At 46.9% G+C, this 21,410-nt stretch overlaps 1 protein-coding gene across 1 annotated transcript in view; it reads left to right on the plus strand.

Moving 5' to 3' along the window:
- BCAS3 (BCAS3 microtubule associated cell migration factor) overlaps positions 1-21,410 on the plus strand; it is a 620,462-nt gene that overhangs the window by 579,445 nt on the left and 19,607 nt on the right. The window contains exon 25 of the mRNA XM_045490037.1: positions 16,281-16,448. Coding sequence (XP_045345993.1) covers positions 16,281-16,448 — 168 coding nt within the window. The remainder of the gene's footprint in view (positions 1-16,280; positions 16,449-21,410) is intronic.

Consider the following 21,410-nt stretch of genomic DNA (forward strand, 5'->3'; position numbering starts at 1 on the left):
GCGGTGCTTCTCTAAAGCATTTAGACTAGAGCACCCTCACTGCCCTCTGGTGTAGACAGTCTGATTGCCCACTCCATTTTATGGAATAATGGGCCTGAATGTGATCCAGCATTTAAAAAAAAAAAAAAAAGCCCCCACCATATGTTAAAAAGCTGTTAAAGAAGTTTGGAAGAGGCACCATCTGTAGACAAAGAAGACATTTGTAGGTTATTGCCAATGTAGGAGCTGGCTCTACTCGCTTATATGTTTGGGACCTAATACTGCCCACTGGCCCTCACAGTGAAGTTCATGAAATATGTTTAATACAACTATTCTCAGGATCAATTTTGAGAAGAAAGGCTTTGTCTCTACTGAAGGTATTTTATTAGACATAGAAGTGGTTCAGAGGGTCTGTGCCCCTTGTGTGAAATTGCAAATCTGTGAAATTCAAACATGGTCATTCATGAATAGTCAGGACAAGTAATCTTTCCTAAATGATTCATCTTGGGATATTATCTTTCCAAGATAAATAGAGATATTAATTGTACTTGCTTTAATATTGCAGGGAGAGGTACCTGCTGAGTAGAATACTAAGGAGTGTGGGTCTAAAAAGCATAGAGACCTCCTCTTTTTGGAGTTATTTTAGAATGAGAGATTTAAGGGGAGTGCTGCCTGGAGGGCAGGTGGCTGGGAGGTGCTTTCATGCACTCCTCTTCAGACCCTTGATACACACTTCAGATCAAAATATACTGAAGGTTTGTTCTTTCATTCATTCATTCAATAAACATTTATTAGGCACCTATTACGTGGCAAGATCTGTGCTGCAGGCTCTTGGTTCTTGGATATCTCTGGGACATCAGAATAATAATTTCAGGGTGAGGTCCGTTGACCCTGGAGGAGAGCAGTTAAGTGTCTCATGCAGTATTAATGCTCCAGTGAAAACACGATTGGTAACTTCACATTCCCATTTTAGAATCGAGCAGTGTGCTGAGCTGTGTGGACATTCCCCACCTCCAGAAGCCAGACAGCTTAGACATTATCCTTAAGTCTCAAAGGATCTAGAGGGAAGTAGTGAGAACACCAGCATAAAGCCATCTGGCTTCTAAGGGTAAAATCAATACTTTACATACTGATTACCATTATAGTCTCAAAGGCTCTATCACATACATTGTCATTTGAATCTTAGCATAATTTTGGGAATTATGAATAGCTAGTCATAATAATAACTAGCATTATTATTCCTCTTTTACAGTGCAGAGACCAAGGTTCCAGGAAGTGACTTGCACAAGGTCACACAGCACCGGAACTAGCACTTGGTTTCTCACTCTTAAGCAAGTGCTCTTTCTACCAACAGAGAGCTCAGTGACCTTACAACCACCTCATCTGTCCAAGAGATCTGCCCCACACCACTATCTCACAATGGTTTTTAAAATGAGAAGAAGGTACTAAATGAAGAGAAGAGATAGCAGCTAAATTCAAAGAGTACAGGCAGCAGCTGCTGGGCAGGGGAGGAGGAGGACGGCTGGTTCACCCAGTAAACCAGGTGCCACCACCCATTTTGGATCTTAAGAGCAGGAGAGTCATTTCTGAAGATCATAGAGCTCTTATCCAGGCCTCATTATTTTATTTTATTTTTATTTTTTATAATTTTTTAATGTTTATTTTTGAGAGAGAGAGAGAGGGAGAGAGCACGCGCAGGGGAGGGTCAGAGAGAGAGGGAGACACAGAATCCAAAGCAGGCTCCAGGCTTTGAGCTGTCAGCACAGAGCCTGATGTGGGGCTCGAACTCACGAACCGTGAGATCATGACCTGAGCCGAAGTCGGATGCTTAACCGACTGATCCACCCCAGTGCCCCCAGGCCTCATTATTTTAAAGGGAGGCCCAGAAAGGGTTAATGACTTGCCCAGGAGAGTTTTGGTGAATTTGCAAGTTCATTTAGCTATTTGGTAGGTGTTTCTACAATAAATATACTTGGTTCTTACTTATCTACTTTTTTTTTTAACAGTCTGAGGGATGTAAGAAAGCTCTTCTAGTAGCTTTTCAACCCTAAAGGCATTTCTGAAACTCAGATGAAGCACAATGAGAAATTCTTTTGTTCAGCTGTTAGCCCTAACTCAAGGTTGGATGACAGGTCTGTGTCTGTCTGAGAGAGTAACAGGAGGTTTCCAGGCCCCTCCTAGGGGCCTCTTGGCGCCTTGGCTTTTTTCGCCTCTCTACTTATGGATGACTCCGATCTCTGGATCCATTATGAACCATAGGTCCAGAGATAAAAAGCTAGGTTTCTGCATGCATGCGCGTGCACACACACACACACACTCGTTCTAGGCTGCTCCTTGTATGAGTGTAGCAGAAACAAAATATGTGGCTTCCTCCTCATGGGAAAGATTGGCATTTCTCACACTGGGACAGAGCAGAGGAGCTCTGCTGGCCCTTTTGAACTTGCTTCTCAGCTAGGGAAATGAATAACATCCTGATTGGCCTCAATGGACTAGAAGTGAGGGAAGGGAGGGGGAATCCTGGCCCCAGGCTCCCGCCAAGGCCTAGGAATCGCTTTACTCACAGGCGCCAAACTTGGCACTCAGGGAGACCAGTGAGTGGAGGGGAAATCATAACCGGCTTAACACAGTTTATTTGGGCATTTTTCACACTTCCTAATGAAGTGGACATTTTATAAGGCCTGTGCAGTATCTCCTCCGCAGGTAAGCAGGGGTTTCCCAGCCCTCTCCTAAAGGCAGTAAGGCCATGAGGGGAGAGGCGGGGGCAGTGGGTGAGGGGGCGGGGGGAGGGCTGGCTGAGCTCTGGCCAGCCCTGGGCAGCTATGCCAGGAGCCCCTGGGTGCCCCGCACTCCTGCTTGGCTCCTCCACGGTAGCAGGAGGTCTCAGCTTCCCTATTGGCTTTAATAGAGTGTTAACCCTAGGCCCTAGAACTTGTGTTAACACTTAACACAAGGCTGGAACTGAGGGGAGAGGCCAAGGGACTGGCAGCTGAGAGCAGTTTGAGGGTTGAATTTGTAGAGAGGGAGGAGGAAAGGAAAGGCCAACAGCAGTTGAATGTCAGTTGGATTAAGTGGACCCAGGACTGATTTGCGAGACCAAGGTTCTGTCTGCTCCTGCTTATATAGCAGGCAACGTCCCATCCTCTCCCTGGGCCTCAATTTCCTGGTCTTTAAATGAGTAGATAGAACCAGGTATACTCTGGGCACTCAGGTGATGCAGTGGTTAAGCTCTGACTCTTGATTTCGACTCAAGTTATGATCTCAGCACTCATGAGTTTGAGCCCCGCATCAGGCTCTACACTCTCGGTGCAGAGCCTGCTTGGGATTCTCTCTCTCTCTCTCTCTCTCTCTCTCTCTCTCCCTCTCTCTCTCTCTCTCTCAAAAATAAGTAAATAAACATTTTTTAAAAAGAAGAAGAAGAACAACCAGATATACTCTGAGGAACCAGGGCAGAGTGAGGGAAGGGCAGCGTCAGCAGCCCTCTCCACCTTTAGTTACACACAGCTCCCTGGGGGTGTGATTTCAGTGCCCACTCTGCTTCCTGGGGCAGGGGTCTGCATTGCTCCCAGGCCTCCAGGTGATGCTGCTGTGCTGGCCAGTGGCTCACACTTTGAGTAGCAAAGGTGTAGCAGGACTGAGTTCTCCAAATCCTCTCCGCCCCTCACTTAACTCCCTGCACTTACTTCCTCAGCTGTGAAACAAGGACTAGAGGTATCTAGTAGCTTTCCTCTCTAGGGGTGCCTTCCTCTCTAAGGGTGTTGTGAGGATTAAGAGAGTAAAAAAGCACTTTGTAAAGGGTAAAGCAGAGGTGCAGTCTCAGGGATTATTGTCATTGTTAAGATTTCTGCACCTCATTGCTCCCCCTGTTTGCTCCTGCAGCTTCTCAACCTTTCCCTACATCCTCCCTGGTTTCCATGCCAGGGCTGATGAGTCAGTGTGACCAGCCAGGGCTGAACAAACACTTGGACATGTCAAGGCAGGAAATGACAATTCCCAGGCACCCCCACTGTTTCAGGTGTGGAACAAGCTATGGACACACCTTGTGCAATAAATTCAAGTGATACCAAGCTGAACCCCCACCTCCACCCACACCCCCATGGGCTGCAAGACTGGAAACGAGGCCGAAAGTCAAGGAAGTCTCTGTAGGACAGGGGGCCTAAGCAAGCACTAGTTAGGTTTTCAGCAAGGTTAATCACCCGTCTACCCTGTGATCCAGTGTTGGCGCCTGCCTCAGGCCACCATGATGGTATTTCTGTAGTGTCAGTTTGTTCACGGAGGACCTTCACCGATGGTTCCACAGCTCCCTTGTGAAGCAAGAAAGTAAGGTAACAGTCAACTATACTGCAATAAAAAGAGAAGAAACTAAGGTGACTGAGGCAAGTCATTTACTCAGCAGGAGCCTCAGTATCCTCATCTGTAAAATGGAATCAACAGTGTCTGTCCTGCTTATGGTACAAATTGCTATGATCCCACAATCAAAAGGAAACAATTATGTGAAAATATGCACCGATTCTGAGAAACCATGTGAGATATTACTCTTCATGAGGGACCCTCCACCCCAGTGTACTCTACTGACCGCCTCTACGTGAGGAACATCCCTGCCTTCCTGTTTGTACTCAGACAGTCCCCTTTACTGTGGAATGTCTTCCACCCACGTCAAACCACCACGACTGATGGAAACCGTCCCCAACCACCCCAGCTCCAGTGGGTGTCCCCCGTTGTCCAAACAGTGCTGTTTCTCATCTTGCTCTTCTCAGGCCCCGAGGCCAAGTCTTTGCTGAACAGCTTTGTTGTAAGGGCCTGAAAAGTAGGGATCCTGTTATATAATATACCCCGTGTGAGAATGGTAGGCCAGGCACAAATCTTCATCCCAAGACCCCTGCGGCTGAAAATCTGGTTCAGGTTTGCCCCTTGGAGTGAGAGCTGATGGGTTTTGATGGCAGAGAGAAGCGGAAGGCTGACCACACACTACAAATGGCAATGCTTCATGTCCAAGCTGAGAGCATCATTTTAAAGCCCACATGGTTAGGTGACTACCAAAATAACAAAACCAAAACTTGGCACCGCATCAAACCAGTCAGCTCCAAGACCTGTAGGCACATCCAGGACACTCTTTCGGCACAGGGTGACTTCCTGTCTTCTTTCCCACAGCTACTGCCTTGGGGGCTTAGAGGAGCAAATGGCAGTTTGGAGCCACTTTGCCCACTCTTCCCTCCCTGGCCTTTGAAATTCCTGAGGCCAGCAGGGGCCCAGGCCTGCAACGTTGGGTCTCCAGACATCTCAGCCAGCCCAGGAAGCAGAGAGGTCTCATCTGAGGAAATGCAGATCCTCAGGAAGGATCAAAAATAACCCAAAAGGACAAGCCATGCATGTCTGTGTGTATATTGAGTTTCACATCTGAAATCCAGTCGTGATAAATCTGATGATTTTGAAACATCTTCTTTAATTAATAAAAACAGGAGACTTCTTAGCCCCAGGTTCCAGACTTCAGAGTTCTCAGTTGAGAGCCTCAAATTTGGCTTATTTGTGGAGCATTGAAATCTCTGTTAAGACAAACACAGGATTTCGGTTGGGTTGTTTGTCCTGTCCCCTCCCCACACCCCCCCCCTCCACTACTGCCTAACTGCAAGAACCACTTAAAAATCCTGGACTAGAAAGACTAAACTGAAAAACCGCTTATTAGTACTGCAGCCATATTTTCAGAATGAAAATCCAGCCTGAATTTTAGTTGGGAAAGTATAGGCTTTGGACCTGGAATCCGAATCTTTTTTTAAAATTTTTTTTTAATGTTCATTTTTGAGAGAGAGACAGAGTGCAAGTGGGGGAGGGGCAGAGAGAGAGGGAGACACAGAATCTGAAGCAGGTTCCAGGCTCTGAGCTGCCAGCACAGAGCCTGACGTGGAACTTGAACCCACAAACTATGAGATCGTGACCTGAGCCGAAGCCGGACACTTAACTGACTGAGCCACCCAGGTGCCCCTAGAATCCAAATCTTAACCATACCCTTGACATTGTCCTCTTAAGCAAAATTTTACTTTTCTCTGCCACAGTTTCTTGATCTGTAAAATGGAAATGTTAGCACATTCTCATAGACCTGTTGGGGTAACTTCTGTGAGATAATGTCTTATAAAGTGACAATGCCTAGCACAAAATAGGTAACATGTTAGTTCTTTTGCCTTCCCTGCTCTCCGATCTGATCACAGAACTAATTATTTGGGAGCGGGACTGTTCTAGAAAACCCAGTGCTTACTTGTCCTGAGAGATACAGTTCCATGAAGTTTTTCCATTCAAGGAGATGTTAGGTTTCCGAGGATATAGTTTGTCTTGCGATGTATTCTGAGCCTTGCCATAGGAGTCCTATAACAGAGTGCCGTGTGTACATTTTCTCTCTACCCTCAGAAGCAGGGCAGAGCGTCCTGCAGAGAATATTTTCATTGCAGTCTAGCTACAAAATGATCCTTCTCTTCCCACTTGGAAGGATAGAAATCTTGATTGTGTCTGTTTTAAAGCAGAGGGGGAAAGGATCTCTGAGATCCTGTCTGGGAAATGCCAGTGTCAGCCTGACTTGGAAAGCTCTTCTGTCGGAGGCACCTCCAGGTCTGCTCTGAGTGTGGAGCCAGTTGAAATTCTCCTTAGTGGGCCCTTCAGTGATGACTGATCTCCTGGGCTCCCAGGCAAAAGTCAGGGGCCCTGTTCAATGACCTCCTAATGATGTGTGAGGGGCTCAGACATTCCTTGACAATCATGAAAGGGCGTCTCCTAGCAAGCTGTGTCCTGTTTATCAAAAGGTTGGGGGCTGGGATGACAGGGCCGGACAAAGATGACAGATAAAGGGACTCGATTTAAAAATGGACTCCTTCCAGAGTTGCTCTTCTGGTCCTTTCTGATCTGATGTACAAAATTTGTACAGAGGTAGAATTGTTTCTGCCATTTTCACACACAAGTTGGTGCACATTCCTGACACGAACTTAAAGGAAATATGTCAAGTGTACACAGGGATGAGTCAACATCACATTCAGCCAGTGATGGACACTGGGAGAGGAGTCAAATAAGGGCCATGGAGCTGCAGGCTCACCTGCCTCCAGCTGAGTCAAGTCCAAGTGCAGGGGAGGCGACTCAGCACTCAGGTCCTCCCCTCAAGTGCTCCTCATGGGGCTGCTGTCTGGGTCCTAGCACAGATGCTTTGGCACAGGGCATTTTTTCTCTCTCTCAGCTTTTTCATGTTTATTTATTTGTTTTATACTGATTGCCAACATCACAGGAAATATATAGACAGGTATAATCTGTAACAGAAGGGTCCATGGTAACCCAACTACGACCATGATTAACACTTAGTCATAAATTTTCAAAAATGTTTGCCTATGCTTCCTTTACATTGCTCAGTAGTATGAACTCTATAATTTTGTTTGGCTTCTTTTATTAAATATGATATCTTAAAGAATTTCCCCTCTTATAAACATTATTTTTCATGACTACCTAATATTCTACTGCAAGAAGCAAGTATAATTTACTTAACAACTACCGTCTTTTAAGGCCGTGTTAAGGTAGCAGTGAACATCTTTATGCATGAAGGCATGTGATCATACCTGAGATGATCATCTTATCATCTTACCATATTGGCATCATATTTAGTTGGGCTAGATTTCTGGAAGTGGAATCCCTGGATCAGTAATTGGGCATGTTTTTAAAAGTCTCTTAATATATATTGCCAAACTGTCCTTCAAGTAGTTTATAGCAGTAGTATTCCCACCGGCAGCATCCTATCTCATATTATCCTTACCTGTGTTGAGTATGATTCTATTCGTTTATTAAAGAATTTAGGAGCTAAAACATCCTGTCCCTGCCTACAGGTGTAGGGACATCACAAGGATGGAAAGGAACTAACCTCGGAGCTAAGAGGCCACCTGCCCTGCCCTCCTGGGCCCCCTGCAGACATCCTCAGAGAAGTGGGGGACATGCACCCACTTCTGTGCCATAAGTCCCCATCAAAGGCCCTTGCTGTGTGACCACACAGAACCACTCAGCTTTAATAATGGAGCTCCCATAGGGGCCTGGGTGACTTAGCTTGTTAAGCCTCCGACTTCAGCTCGGGTCAAAATCTTGTGGTCTGTGAGTTTGAGCCCTGCGTCAGGCTCTGTGTTGACAGCTCAGAGCATGGAGCCTGCTTTGAATTCTGTGTCCCCCTCTCGGCCCCTCCCCTTCTCATGCTCGGTCTCTCTCGCTCTCAAAAATAAATAAACATAAAATAATAAATAAATAAATAAATAAATAAATAAATAAATAAAATGATGGCGCTCCCACACCAGTACCTCTCCTCTAGCTTCTTGTCTTCTGGCCTAGAGGTGTCCCCAGTCACTTTCTTCACTTTCTAAACCTTTCACTGAATCCCATGCCACTCCAAAGAGCTGCACACATAGTCTGAGGGTAGTCCTCTGTATTCTTGCGGCCCTGTGCAGTTTTACGAGGCACTCTTTCATGTACTATCTGATCAGATGCTCACGATAACCTAGAAGGCAAATATTCATTTCCCTGTTTTATACATGTATTCCTTTCCTAGGGCTGCCGTACCAAATTACCGCGGACCTGGTGACTTAAAACAATAGAATTTTATTCTCTCAGACTTCTAGAGGCCACAAGTTCAAAATTAAGGTGTCAGCAAGGTCACACTCCCTCCAAAGTTTCTAAAGGAGAACCCTTCTTTACCTCTTCCAGCTTCTGGTGGCTCCCAGTATTCCTCATCTTGTTACAGCAGAAGTCTGCTCTCTGCCTCTGTCTTCACATGGCCTTCTTCCCGTTCTTTGATCTCCCTCTCCTTTCTCTTGTAAGGATACCAGTCACTGCATTTAGAACTCACTGTAACTCTAGGATACTCTCATCTTCGATCCTTAATTATGTCCATAAAGACCCTATTTCTAAACAAGGTCATATTCTTATTTTGGGGGAAAATGCAATTCAACCCACTTTAGCTGGTAAAGAAACCAAGGTCCAAAGAGGCTAAATGACTTGCCCAAGGTCATACAGTGAGAAAACAGCAGGAAATGGCATTTGAACCCAGGTCTTCTGCTTACCATATGCCTTTAATTAAGAAAACAAACAAACAAAAAGACACATATGGTATGAATGCTTAATTATGTTTTCTGATTCCCAGAAGATGAAATGTGGTACCTTTTACTCTAGGATACATCAAACACCATTTCTCCAGTACTCTGTGTATGACTATTAATTACATTTGAAACCATTCGTGCTAACATAATGAACCCCTTATGTGGGGTCAGTCATTTATTGTCCATGTGGTAAGTGGGGAAGTTAAGACTAGAATAACCAGAAAAGTTCATGGGAGGAGTCTACTTGTAACCTAGATGTCTTGAGTTGTGATTTGTATTCTAATCTTTAACATAGGAGTTGTGATCGTACATTGCACTTGTGAAAGCAGTTGCCAAAACAACTACTCTGTTAAATTGCAAAGAAATCTTAGCATCTTATTTACTGTCGAACTCCTGTTCTCTGGCTTAGGACCCCTCGATATGTTGGTCACACAGGGCAGTCTAGTCATGGACCTATGATGAATGATGAATAATCCTTTCCCAGTAGTGGCCCCAAGGGCCTATGAGAACAGATGTGCACAACATCATCACATCTGGAACATCAGCATATCCTGGCTTGCCAACATTAGTGCAGGCATTTCTCTACTTTGCTGGTACCTTTCCTTTCTCTTGCTCAATTCACTTCTGAACTGGGGTAGCAGATCCTTTTTTTTTTTTTAAGTTTTATATATTTAAGTAATCTCTAAACCTAACTTGGGCCTTGAATTCAATGACCCTGAGATCAAGAGTCATGTGCTCTTCCAACGGAGCCAACCAGGGGCCCCAGTGGAGTAGCAAATCCTTTAAAAATGGCCCAACCCTAAAATCCAAACCCCACAGCCAAATGGATGAATATGGAACAAACATGGCACACTGTCACATTAGATAATCTTGAGTCATAAAAGACTTCGAGAGTCTGGGTCCCTTTGCTTTGTACCATGTCTGTGGGTATGGGATCATGGTTATCTTGGGAACCATCCTAAAGGATTGAGAGGTACAGACAGGGTCCTCATATTCTCTCACCTTCCTACAGTGAACCAATCTCTGTTGGTCAGAACCAACATAGTGCATACTGACATAGAGAAATATGCCAGTGGTCACATCCGGTAACCAAATAAAGCTAATGTCTTCAGCCTGTGCTTATACAGAACGAACAGGGGAGGAGCTCTCCCCCACAGCACCAGGCTCAAGTTCAGTTTAGCGAGCTAGTTCGGAGAACGGGCAAGGAAGTTCTCCAGTGGCTGCTTTCATCCCACCTGGATTCATTTCTTAGTTATTGTGGACATCATTATTGTCATGAGCTTTCACCTAGAAGGGCTTATGTCTTGAAGAGAATTGTTTAACGATGAGTTTTGTTCTTGCTACTTGGCCTCCCTGGTGGCTAGAAATCCGATCAACGGGCTCTCATCAAGATCCAGATCCTGGGCCGAACCTAATTGATGCAAAGGGAAGGCTGTGTCACAGTCTCCTGAATAGCTATGGTGTGATTAGACACTATCAGCTCAGAGGAACACCCCACCTCCCCCATACCTCCTCTTTCCCTCAAGCTTCGTTGCCCCTCAACAATGGTATACAAAAGACAGAGCACGTGTTCCCCTAGGCTCCCCAGGATCTGCAGGCTTACCAGCTGTCACAGCATGTCTTTAATGGGTTTGTGAAACCCAAGAACCTGACCCATTTCTCCTCTGGGGAAAGAGTGTAACACAGGATGCCAAGCTGGGAAGCAGAATTCGGGAAGCTCACCTGTATGAGCCTGGCTCTCTGTGCCATCCAAGGCACATTGTTTGGTTCTTCCAATTCCCAGGGTCTCAAATCTAAAATAAATGCACAGAAGTCAGCAGAGGGATATTGTGACATTGTTTTCTGCTCACTTATAACCTCCTTCCTAACTTATTTAGTTTTAGCCCCCTTTTCTACCTACCTCCATCCCATTCCTCCCAATCCTGGCCCTAGATGTTTAGGTTCTGGGATCCTACTCAAAGGGTATCGACTCCAAAGGGTGTTTCTCAGGTTGTCATAATCAGTTGATAAGCAAACATATTTTGAGTAAGCATGATGCCCAAAGTCCTGTACTGACTACAGACTTATGAATTATGGAGGAATCCATGCCCTCGAGGAGCTTCTAAACTAGGCTGGAGAGCAGATCATGAGAATAATATAAGGCAGGATGGGAATGATACCACCTGGGATCCAAAGTGGGGCTTCAGAAGCATACAGAAACATAATCCCTTTACAGTGTTTTATGACATTGCTTACATAATTTCATGTGTGCAAACACATTTTTCAGGTAAGTTTATCGCTTTCATCAGCTTCACCAGAGAGGTAAAGGGCCTGTCATACAATCAGGCTTTATGAAACAGCACCCATTATAACTTGGGTAGTCACTCAAGGTTTCACGGAGCAGGTGAGACTTGAACTAAATCTTAGAAAATGCTGTGCAGAGAATAGCAGGCTGGGTGGCAGCCCTGAGGGGAGGGAGTCCCAGGAAGACTATTACATCGAAAGCCCATGCCCTTAAGCTACCTCACCTCTCTCCCTCAGACTCAGTGAAAGATAAATCTGTAAAGTGGTGACAGTTGCTGCTTCCCAGAGTTTTGTGAAGGACCATGAACTTATTTTTTATTTTTATTTTTTGGCTCACTGTGTATCCTCATACCTCAGTACAATGCTTGACTCATAATCGTAGTGGACACTAATCAATATTTGATGAACGTGCGAGTTAGCTGAAATCATAAAAGTAAGGGGGCTTTGCAAACAGCAGAACATTGCTTCCGCAAAAGATCTTTGTTGCTAAGAATGTATATTTTGTGCTTTGAAAACGGCCTGCACTAAGTGTCCTTTCCCCTTGAAACTGACCCTTTCTCCCATAATGGGACTCAGAGGGCCCGCTCATCTGATGGAGTGTCTCTGGGCCAACCCGATGAATGATAGCGGTGCCGACAACACCGACAAGATGTGCGGTTGCCTGAGAGCAAGGAGGTGACCTCACTCTCTAAGGGCTTGGCCTCTTAACCCCAGCCCCTGCTGACACACACACACCTGCAGCTCTCTCTCCCCAAGACTGGGAGAATGCAGGAGCTCCTTTGCTGTCCTCATCTGCACTGGCCGGGGTGGAAGGAAGGACAAGGGAGGGGGCTCTACTGGGATTCCTTCCAGCACAATAAGCAGGACCACTAATTGTATCCTCTCTGTGAGTTCTCAGGACAGTAGAAATGGTCCAATGCTCCTTTGCTGGATGCTTTTTGTATCCCCAGCCTCCTACCAGCAGCATCCTAGTAATGCCCATGTTAAAAGAGAACATATTCGGGGCGCCTGGGTGGCTCGGTTGGTTGGGCGTCCGACTTCGGCTCAGGTCATGATCTTGCGCTTCGTGAGTTCGAGCCCCGCATCGGGCTCTGTGCCGACGGCTCGGAGCCTGGATCCTGCTTCGGATTCTGTGTCTCCTTCTGTCTCTGTCCCTCCCCTGCTCATGCTCTGTTTCTCTGTCTTTTAAAAATAAATAAACATGAAAAAAATTTAAAAAAGAGAGAGAGAGAACATATTCTATCTTCTTTCACTGTTTTTTCCCTCCTGTGTACCATCCAACAGACAGGATAATTACCATGAGGATCATCAGCATTACCATGATACTCCAAGGAAGCTGGGTTGGTTGGGAGTGGGAAAGATTTTTGTTTTAAGTTTATTTATTTATTTTGAGAGAGAGAGAGAGAGAGAGAGAGCACAGCGGAGGGGCAGAGAAGGGGGAGAGATAATTTCAAGCAGGCTCCATATTGTCAGCGCAGAGCCTGACTCGGGGCTCAAGCTCACGAACCATAAGATCATGACCTGAGCCAAAATCAAGAGTTGGATGCTTAAACGACTGAGCACCCAGCAGTGGGAAAGATTTTTTTAAAGGTATTGGTTGAAGGTGACAAGAGTTCTCAGAACAAGTTAGAAAAGACGAGGTGATTTCTCCATATGCAGAAGCAGCTCAGGGAAGCAATGTGTAAACTGATAGAATGAACTCCAAGGGAAGAATCAGGGGCCTGTATTCCGGATCTGTCACTTAGAGACTTCCAGCATGCCATTTAATCTCTCTGAGCGTCCAGCTCCTCTCTCATAATTGGAGTAGTACCTGAACTGCCTCTCAGGATCATTGTGATAGTCAAAATTTATGATGATGCTTCCAGTGGTATAAAGTTGTACCCATTTTGTTATTATTAACATACATGAGCACACCCTTCCTGTGCAGAGCACTTACTATGTGCCAGGTGATTGTGCATTTATCTAATGGAATTCTCACAACAACCCTGTAGAATTGTATTGCTTTTCAATTTGTACGGATGAGGTTTCAGAGGATCAGAAGAAATGTGTTAGAGCCTACATTTAGGTCCAGATCTGTTTCCATTCTCCACCAGCGTATGATTCTTTCCTCCTGTGTGCTGTTGTTTTGTCCCTCAAACGCTACTGCTCCTCTGGCCTTCGCCATCTGTCACAGTCCAGGCCCACCCTCTTACCTGAACCTTTCTTGCTGTAACATCTTGCTGACTTATTTTGTTTTCTTCTCCTCTTGGCCCTGCTATATGCTTGGCTGCCCTGACCTCTAAGAGCAGCGTGTACTAACGCTGACTGAGTGCCTTTCTAAAGGCAGGCACGCTGCTCTTGGGAAGTGACAAAAGGAAAGGGCATTCCCCATTCCTGAGACAGGCTCTGAGACATGTCTGCCCATAAGAAAGCCGCCCCCGCCCCAGCCCTGAGAGTACAAGGAGCAGGAGTGTCCGTGTTTTATTATTAATTCCCTCAGCTGGAAATCACTAGGCGTACGTGTCCCAGGCAGAGTCTTTGGACAAACAACGATGCTGTAGACCTTGCTGTTGTCAGTTAAGAGCAGGGCAGCACTAGAGGGGAACACAGGCTCCTGGCAGGAACCTTGCTTCACCTTTCATTCCTTCAAGGCAGGGTTGTTAGTTCTCCTTCAGAGATGGGAAAAAGAGATAGAGGGACTGGCCTAACATGACTTTGTGAGCGGGGAGGGGAATCAAAATCTTAGCTTCTGCCATCAGTCCCTGTGTGTCTTTAGGGACTGGGCACCTTTAAGTTGTTGCTAATGCTGGTCTGGTGTTGGCTCTGGGCTTGGCACTGCCAAGGCATGACTGCACAGTTCAGGCCCTTGGAGGGCTGACACTCGGAGCACCCTATCCCCACTACCAGTGCCTGGCTCTCCAGATCCATCCTGACCCTACTTGATGGGGAGAGACGGTGGTACAGGGCAGCTCCCCATTCCTGGGTCCTCCTGACAAGCCGATTCCCAGCAACCCCGTCCCAAGGTGGGCCTCTTCTTGGGGAGATACATTTATAGATGTCTCCCATTCTCCCAGCACCAGAAATCTACCCAACAATTAGGCAAGAGATAAATCAAAGCCAAACTTGGCTGATGACATTCAGGAGCCAGTAGTGACCCTTGCCACACATATAAATCCCAGCCGGCTGGCCAAGGGCCTTTGTCTGGTCAGAAGAGCTCGGGATTATCTGGCCCTCTTTGCTGATGTATGGAGTCACCGGCTGTCGGAGTGTTTACTAACGGTTATCACCTCAATGCTTTGGCCATTATCAGAGGCAGGGCCGCCTGCCGGGGCCGGGGCTCGCACCCTCTCTATTACCACCTGTCATTGGTAGAGAGTGTGTGCTGACGCTGCCCAGTCCTGACCGCCTAGGAAAGATAGTTTCTGACGGCTGATCAAAGAGGAGAAGCAAGGCCTGATAAAAAGTGTGTGTTGTGCGTACTTTTAACTTTAGGAAACATTGGCATTTGCATTTTTTCCCCATCTTCCTGGTGCTGGCAGGAACCAAGCCCAATAAATGCAGTAGATTCAGTTACCTAATCACTGGGAAAATGGTATGTGCTTAAAGCAACAGAGCATGACGATAATCTCCTTCCAAGAGAGAGTAGATGAAATAAGCTTTCACAGAAGACTTGCTGTATAATAGAATAGAATAACTTAAATTTCGACTTTGAAGTGATCGTGCATGTAAAATCTAATCTCAGCACCGAACAGAGCACCATGTACTTTTTGGAATTGGAGAGCAGCTTCAGATTAAGGAAAGATTTTTGCTGAAGATTCTATCACCCAACTGGCATCCCCCAAGTGGTGCCCCAGTTGTACATATGTCCTTGGGCAGCCAGGAGACTATATGCAGTAGAGTAGAATGAGTTCTGGATTGAGGCATCAGGTGATCTAAGTCCTTGAACCAAGTGTGTCACAAACTTGCTGTTGGATCTTGGGCCATTACTTCTCTGATTCTCAAATGTCAAATGAGGAGATTGTGCGTAAGTTATAGAATATAGTGGTTTAGAAAGCTTTAAAAATTTTTTTAAGCTATGTAACCCCTCTTTAAAATGAACTGTGGTGGGGGGTGCATGGGGGGCTCAGTCAGTTGAGCATCTGACTTTGGCTCAGGTCATAATCTCGCAGTTCATGGGTTCGAGCCCCACGTCATGCTCTTTGCTGTCAGCCTGTCAACACAGAGCCTGCTTCAGATCCTCTGTCCCCCTCTCCCCTCCTCCTCCCCCACTCATGGACTCTCTCTCTCTCTCTCTCAAAAATAAACATTTTTAAAAAAATGAACTGTAAAGGGAAGCCCTATTATGTCAAAGAAAAGTAGAGGTGTTGTGGTTGAACTTGGCAAGGAGGTTCTCTGCCCTTGACCTGTCTCTGAAGCAGTCCCTGAAGACTTCAGAGGACCCCTGTAGCCCCTAAGGAAACATTTTTTCAAAAACTTTTAATGTTTTTATTTATTTTTGAGAAAGAGAGAGAGACAGAACGCGAGTGGGGGAGGCAGAGAGAGAGGGAAACACAGAATCTGAAAACAGGCTCCAGGCTCTGAGCTGTCAGCACAGAGCTGGACACAGAGCTCAAACTCAAGAACACAAGATCATGACTTGAGCCAAAGTCGACTCTTAACTAACTGAACTACACAGGGGTCCCCCTAAGGGAACATTTTAAAAACCACTAGCCCAGTGATGTGAAGGTCTTTTTCTGAATGTCTATACTCTCTGATCCACTGGCATGAGCTGCCTCATTCTGCCCTACGCATGTTTCATGGTGTTCTCTCCTCCATCCAGCTTGTAGAGGAGCTGAAATGGGCCCTGAGTGGGGAGGGGAGCTGGTGGTGGGCAGCCAGAAGAACAGTCCGCTCTCTGAAAGCACAAACTCAATGTCAGATGTCCCATGTGTGCCACAGGTACCTTTGACCGGAGCGTGACCCTGCTAGAGGTGTGTGGGAGCTGGCCTGAGGGCTTCGGGCTACGGCACATGTCCTCCATGGAGCATACAGAGGAAGGCCTGCGGGAGCGGCTCGCCGATGCCATGGCAGAGTCGCCAAGCCGGGACGTTGTGGGATCTGGAACAGGTAAAGGTGGCCTCACACTTCCAGCCTGACTTGGGCGTGACTGGCACATGTTGGTGTAGACCTTCTCTGGCAAGAGAGGGTATGTGTTTGTTTTAACCATGTGTTTCTTTAGTTAGCACTCTGATTGCCATTGTTTTCGAAGTTTCTGGTATCAGGAAAGCCTTGTGTAAAGGAGTTCCCAGTGGAACTGACCCCTCCTACATGGAAGAGTACCTAAAACATGCTGTCATGAACACAACTGTATTGTATGTGTGGCTCCCCGGAGGACATCTTCTCCAGGGGAAGGGACAACCATGGAGTCCCCAAGTTTTCAGCAGCCCTAAGACACTGAGTGTGAAGGCAGGACACCTTCTGTCATGCCTGAGGCTTCATAGATTAGCAAGTATCAGGGGGGCCTGCTGACCTGGAGAGAGCAAACATGAAGTAGGCAAGGCTGGTTTAAGCTCCCAGAGTGCTTCTTCTTATGCTGCCTTTGCCCTCGCACTGTTGCCTGTGAGAGGGCCCAGGAGCTGGGGCCCAGGGCAGCTTCTCACACCAGAGAGCAGTCAGAAGAGCATCTTTCGAAGATGAGTGAGCCCTGTCCCAGCAGCAAGCATACACGTGCACACACCCACACATGTGTGCACGCACACATGTATACAACATGCAGTTAGGAAAGACCACAATTCTTCCATCTCCACACAATTACAGTACAGCCTGCCTCTCCTTTTTTCCAAAGCACCTCCTCATTCTAGATATCAGTGCTGCTAATGCCTGCTCTAGCCCACGTTTAGGCCCAAGAGAAAGACTGCACAACAGGCCTCTTCCCCACTCCCTGAGGTCAACAGGAACTTCCTACTGGGTCACGCAGATCCTGGCTGTGGGCCCTCCTGCTCTTGCTTGCCCGAGGCCTCTCAAGACTGTTACTCTTGACCGCCAACGTTTCCACCCCTGCTCCACATGCCTACCTGGAAAGAGGATCCCAGCCAGGAGAAAATTACAACCGTGGGACAGGAATCAGAGTCAAAGCATTTTTGGCAGGTCTTGAAATGCCTGACGTCATCACACTTCTTCTCACTTCCATGCAGCTCCTCCCTCTCCCTCAGATAGTTGGCAGTTGAGCCTTTCCCTCTCTTCTTCCCTCCCATTCAGTTCTCCTGCTCCTGCATGGAGAGGAGAGAGACCAAAGCACTCCCATCTCCACCTGCACAACACCAGCTCTGGGCCTGCCCACAGTGCTTGTGCACTGACTGGCAAATGCACAGAGTGGAGGCACGAAGGGGAGAGAAGGTCTTTGTCTGGAGATAGAGAAGTGCCTTACCAGGCTGTAGGAGACAGCTGTCTCTGAGGGCCAGCCCCCTTCCACATCCACTTCTTCCCTGGAAAGAGAGGAGGTGTGGATCTCGGAAGTGGCAACAAGCCATGTCCCATTCCGTCGCGCACACGCATGCACACACGTGTGCACACCAGCACTCCACCCCGACATCCAGCCCTCCACCCGTTGTGCCATTGTTCTACCTGCATCTGGAGGTGAGGCACGGCTGTGCCATCTGCGGGGGCTCCGACCCCTTTTTCCTTGGAAGCCGGTGAAAGGGAGGAGGGCTTTTCCCTTTCCGAACCTCCTTGTAGCACCACCTTCCCTCCTGCCAGCCCCTGCTATGTAAACCAGGGCCTGGCGTCACCAGACTCACTCCCTGGGAGCCACCCTTGCAGGGAGCAGCTCCAGGGCAGCCCTCTTCAGACACCGCTTGGGGCCCCTCGGCACCAGCCAGCCAGCAGTTTTAAAGGTGCGTTTGGCCAGAGCTGGGGAACTTCAGCCTGGCACAAACAGTAACCTGAACAAAACTGACAGCAATTCATCTGCCAGACAGCTGAGGGATTCAGGAGAGTCTTTGTAGCCTTAAGCAGGTTTGTGAAATAAAAAAAAAAAAAAAAAAAAAAAAAAGGAAGAAAAGAAACGAGAGAGGAAATTAAAACTGCATGACCCACCGGTCAGAAAATAGGAGATGCCATTTTTGGGCAGAGGGATTTCATTTTCCTCCCCAAACCATCACCAAAAGAGATTCATTTGGTTTTCTTTGATCATATTAAATGTATCCATTTTTTTTTAATCTGCCTCTATTTTAACGGTCAATAAGCAAAGCAGATATTATGGAAATTAGCTTGTTTCCCCCTGTCTTTGCCGAGAATCACTTTTCACATTTTGCAACTCCAGATGAAGTATCACCTTGGTGGTTGAGCCCAGGGCCTTGGAAGGGCAGCCCAGCACACCCAGAAAGAGCCTAGGAAGTACGGTGTGACAGGGGAGAATTTCCAACAAGCCACCCTTTGCCATAGCAGCCTTTCCCTCTCTCTTTTCCCACAATCTTGCTTCTCTCAGTGGCTCATCGGATATACAGATAAGGTGACATTAAGTATTTGCCTGTGTTAGGTACTCTGAGGCACCCGAGATGATCAGTCCTGTAAAGCCTTCCAGCAGGCACTTTGTATAGTATAGCAACCACGACCGATGGCCTCTTTATCAAGGTATGAATGGAACACGCCCTGTGACCCCCAGCACCGAAACCCATCCTATAGCATGCCTATTATACAGGCTTAGCTAGTGACCTGCTGGGAATTGTTTCACAACCAGTCCTCCAAAGGGAAGCAGGAAAGCCCCACTTTGTAGCATTTGAACATTTCTGTAGTATAAAAACTCATATTATGGCCAATTTCACACTATCAACATGGTGTCAGTAGGCTAGCTGAATTCCTGAACGTGTAACAGTCAGCTGGCTCCAGCACCCCACTGGCAAGCTGTACCGTGGGCAAATTAATTGTCCCCAAAAGTAAAGCAAAACCTTTTAAAGCCTTCCTGTTCAAAGAGTGGTCTTCAAACCATCTATACCTGGGGAGCTGGTTAGAAATGCGTAGACTCAGGCCCCACCCAGCCCTGCTGAGTCAACACCTGCATTTTATTTTTATTTATTTTTTTTTAACGTTTATTTATTTTTGAGACAGAGAGAGACAGAGCATGAACGGGGGAGGGTCAGAGAGAGAGGGAGACACAGAATCTGAAACAGGCTCCAGGCTCTGAGCCATCAGCCCAGAGCCCGACACAGGGCTCGAACTCACGGACCGCGAGATCGTGACCTGGCTGAAGTCGGACACTTAACCGACTGAGCCACCCAGGCGCCCCAACACCTGAATTTTAAACAAGAGCTCTATGCATGTTTGAGAAGGTCTGTTTTAAAACATGGATAACCTATGAGACAGGTGTTAGTTCTGTCCTCCATGAGGACTGCTGACCAATTAGTCTAATTAGGTCAGACGTGTGATCTGCAAATCCGCCCTAAAATAACTGGCTGAGTTGCTGTCTTGCAATATCATCACACCCCTTGTCCCTATAACGCTTCCATTGTCCCCATTCAGCAAAACTCCAAATCAAGGTCAGTCCAACTCCGCTCTTACCCTTACGTTGCTGAAGAATCACAGATTGTTCAGATTAGCACCTCTACAAATTTCTGGCTCCTACTCTCCAGTGAGCCATGGGAGGCCTTCTCTGTTTTTCTAGTGCTCCTCCTCTTATTCTCAGTTGGTGCTCATCTTTTGCGGCAGAAACCAGCACCTAGAACAGTGTCTGGCACACAGTAGACGTGCAGTAACTATTTACCGAATGAATGAATTCTACATTCAACCTAGATGTTAGCAGTTCTGCTGCTGTGGCTTCTGGCCTGGTTTCATTCTCCTGACAACTCCACAGATTTCTGGTTCCTCTAAGAGTTTGTTCTATTTTTTATATTTTCCCTCCATTTTTACTCTTTATTTCATACAGTGCATATGATCAGTCCATCATTTTTTTATGTTTATTATTTTTGAGAGAGAGAGAGAGAGAGAGAGAGAATGAGTGGGGGAGGGGCAGAGAGAGAGGGAGACATAGAATCTGAAGCAGGAGCCAGGCTCTGAGCTGTCAGCATAGAGCCCGATGTGGGGCTTGAACTCATAAACTGCAAGATCATGACCTGAGCTGAAGTTGGATGTTCAACCAACTGAGCCACCCTGGTGCTCCTCAGTCCATCTTTTTTTTTTAATGTTTATTTATTTTTGAGAGAGAGACAGAGCATGAGCTGGGGAGGGGCAGAGAGAGAGAGAGGGAGACACAGAATCTGAAGCAGGCTACAGGCTCTGAGCTGTCAGCACAGAGCCCAACGCAGGACTCAAACCCATGAGCCATGAGATCATGACCTGAGCCGAAGTCGGATGCTCAATCAACTGAGTCACCCAGGTGCCCGCCTCAGTCCATCATTTTGAAATCAGTCTCTTTCCTTCTGCATGGATAGTATTTCAAACTCCCCCATTCTCCTCAACTCTCTTAGCCCCACCATCTTGTCTCTCACTCTCAGTGAGAAAATAGTGGTCATTGTTCAAGAAATATCTTGACTTAAAAAAAAAAAAAGAAGAAGAAGAAGGGAAGGGAGGGAGGGAAGAATCTCTTGCTTTCATGCACCCAGACCCTAACCATACTGTGACCACCTCATGCTCCCCCTGCCTGCAGAATTGCCCAACCACAACAGCTATTCTCCCTACAGTCACCACTGGTCACCACTTTACCTCAACACTGGCCTGGGAGCCTGGCCCTGCAATCTTGAGAGGCTTTCCTGTGGCTCCTGTTCCACCACACTCTCCCAGTTTTACTTCTGCCTCTGACCACTTCTCAGTCCCCTTTCTGGGTTTTCCTTCTCTGTTGGCCTTAAGTGTATTTCTCAAGGCACTATCTTGGCCCTCTTCCCTCTCCCTCACTCAGTACAAGGCAGTCTCCTCTGCTTCTGGGGCCTCAGATGCTATCCACAAACTGACTGTCTCCAAATAATCTCCAAGTTGGCTTTCTCTCTTGAACTCCAGAACCATTTATCCAGCCACCTACTGACATTTCCACATGTCCAATTCCTGAACTCCTCTCCCCCAGCCCTGTCCTTCTCCAGGACCACCCCATATCACTGCATA

The sequence above is a fragment of the Leopardus geoffroyi genome, chromosome E1, assembly GCF_018350155.1.
Source record: "Leopardus geoffroyi isolate Oge1 chromosome E1, O.geoffroyi_Oge1_pat1.0, whole genome shotgun sequence".
NCBI lineage: Eukaryota > Metazoa > Chordata > Mammalia > Carnivora > Felidae > Leopardus > Leopardus geoffroyi.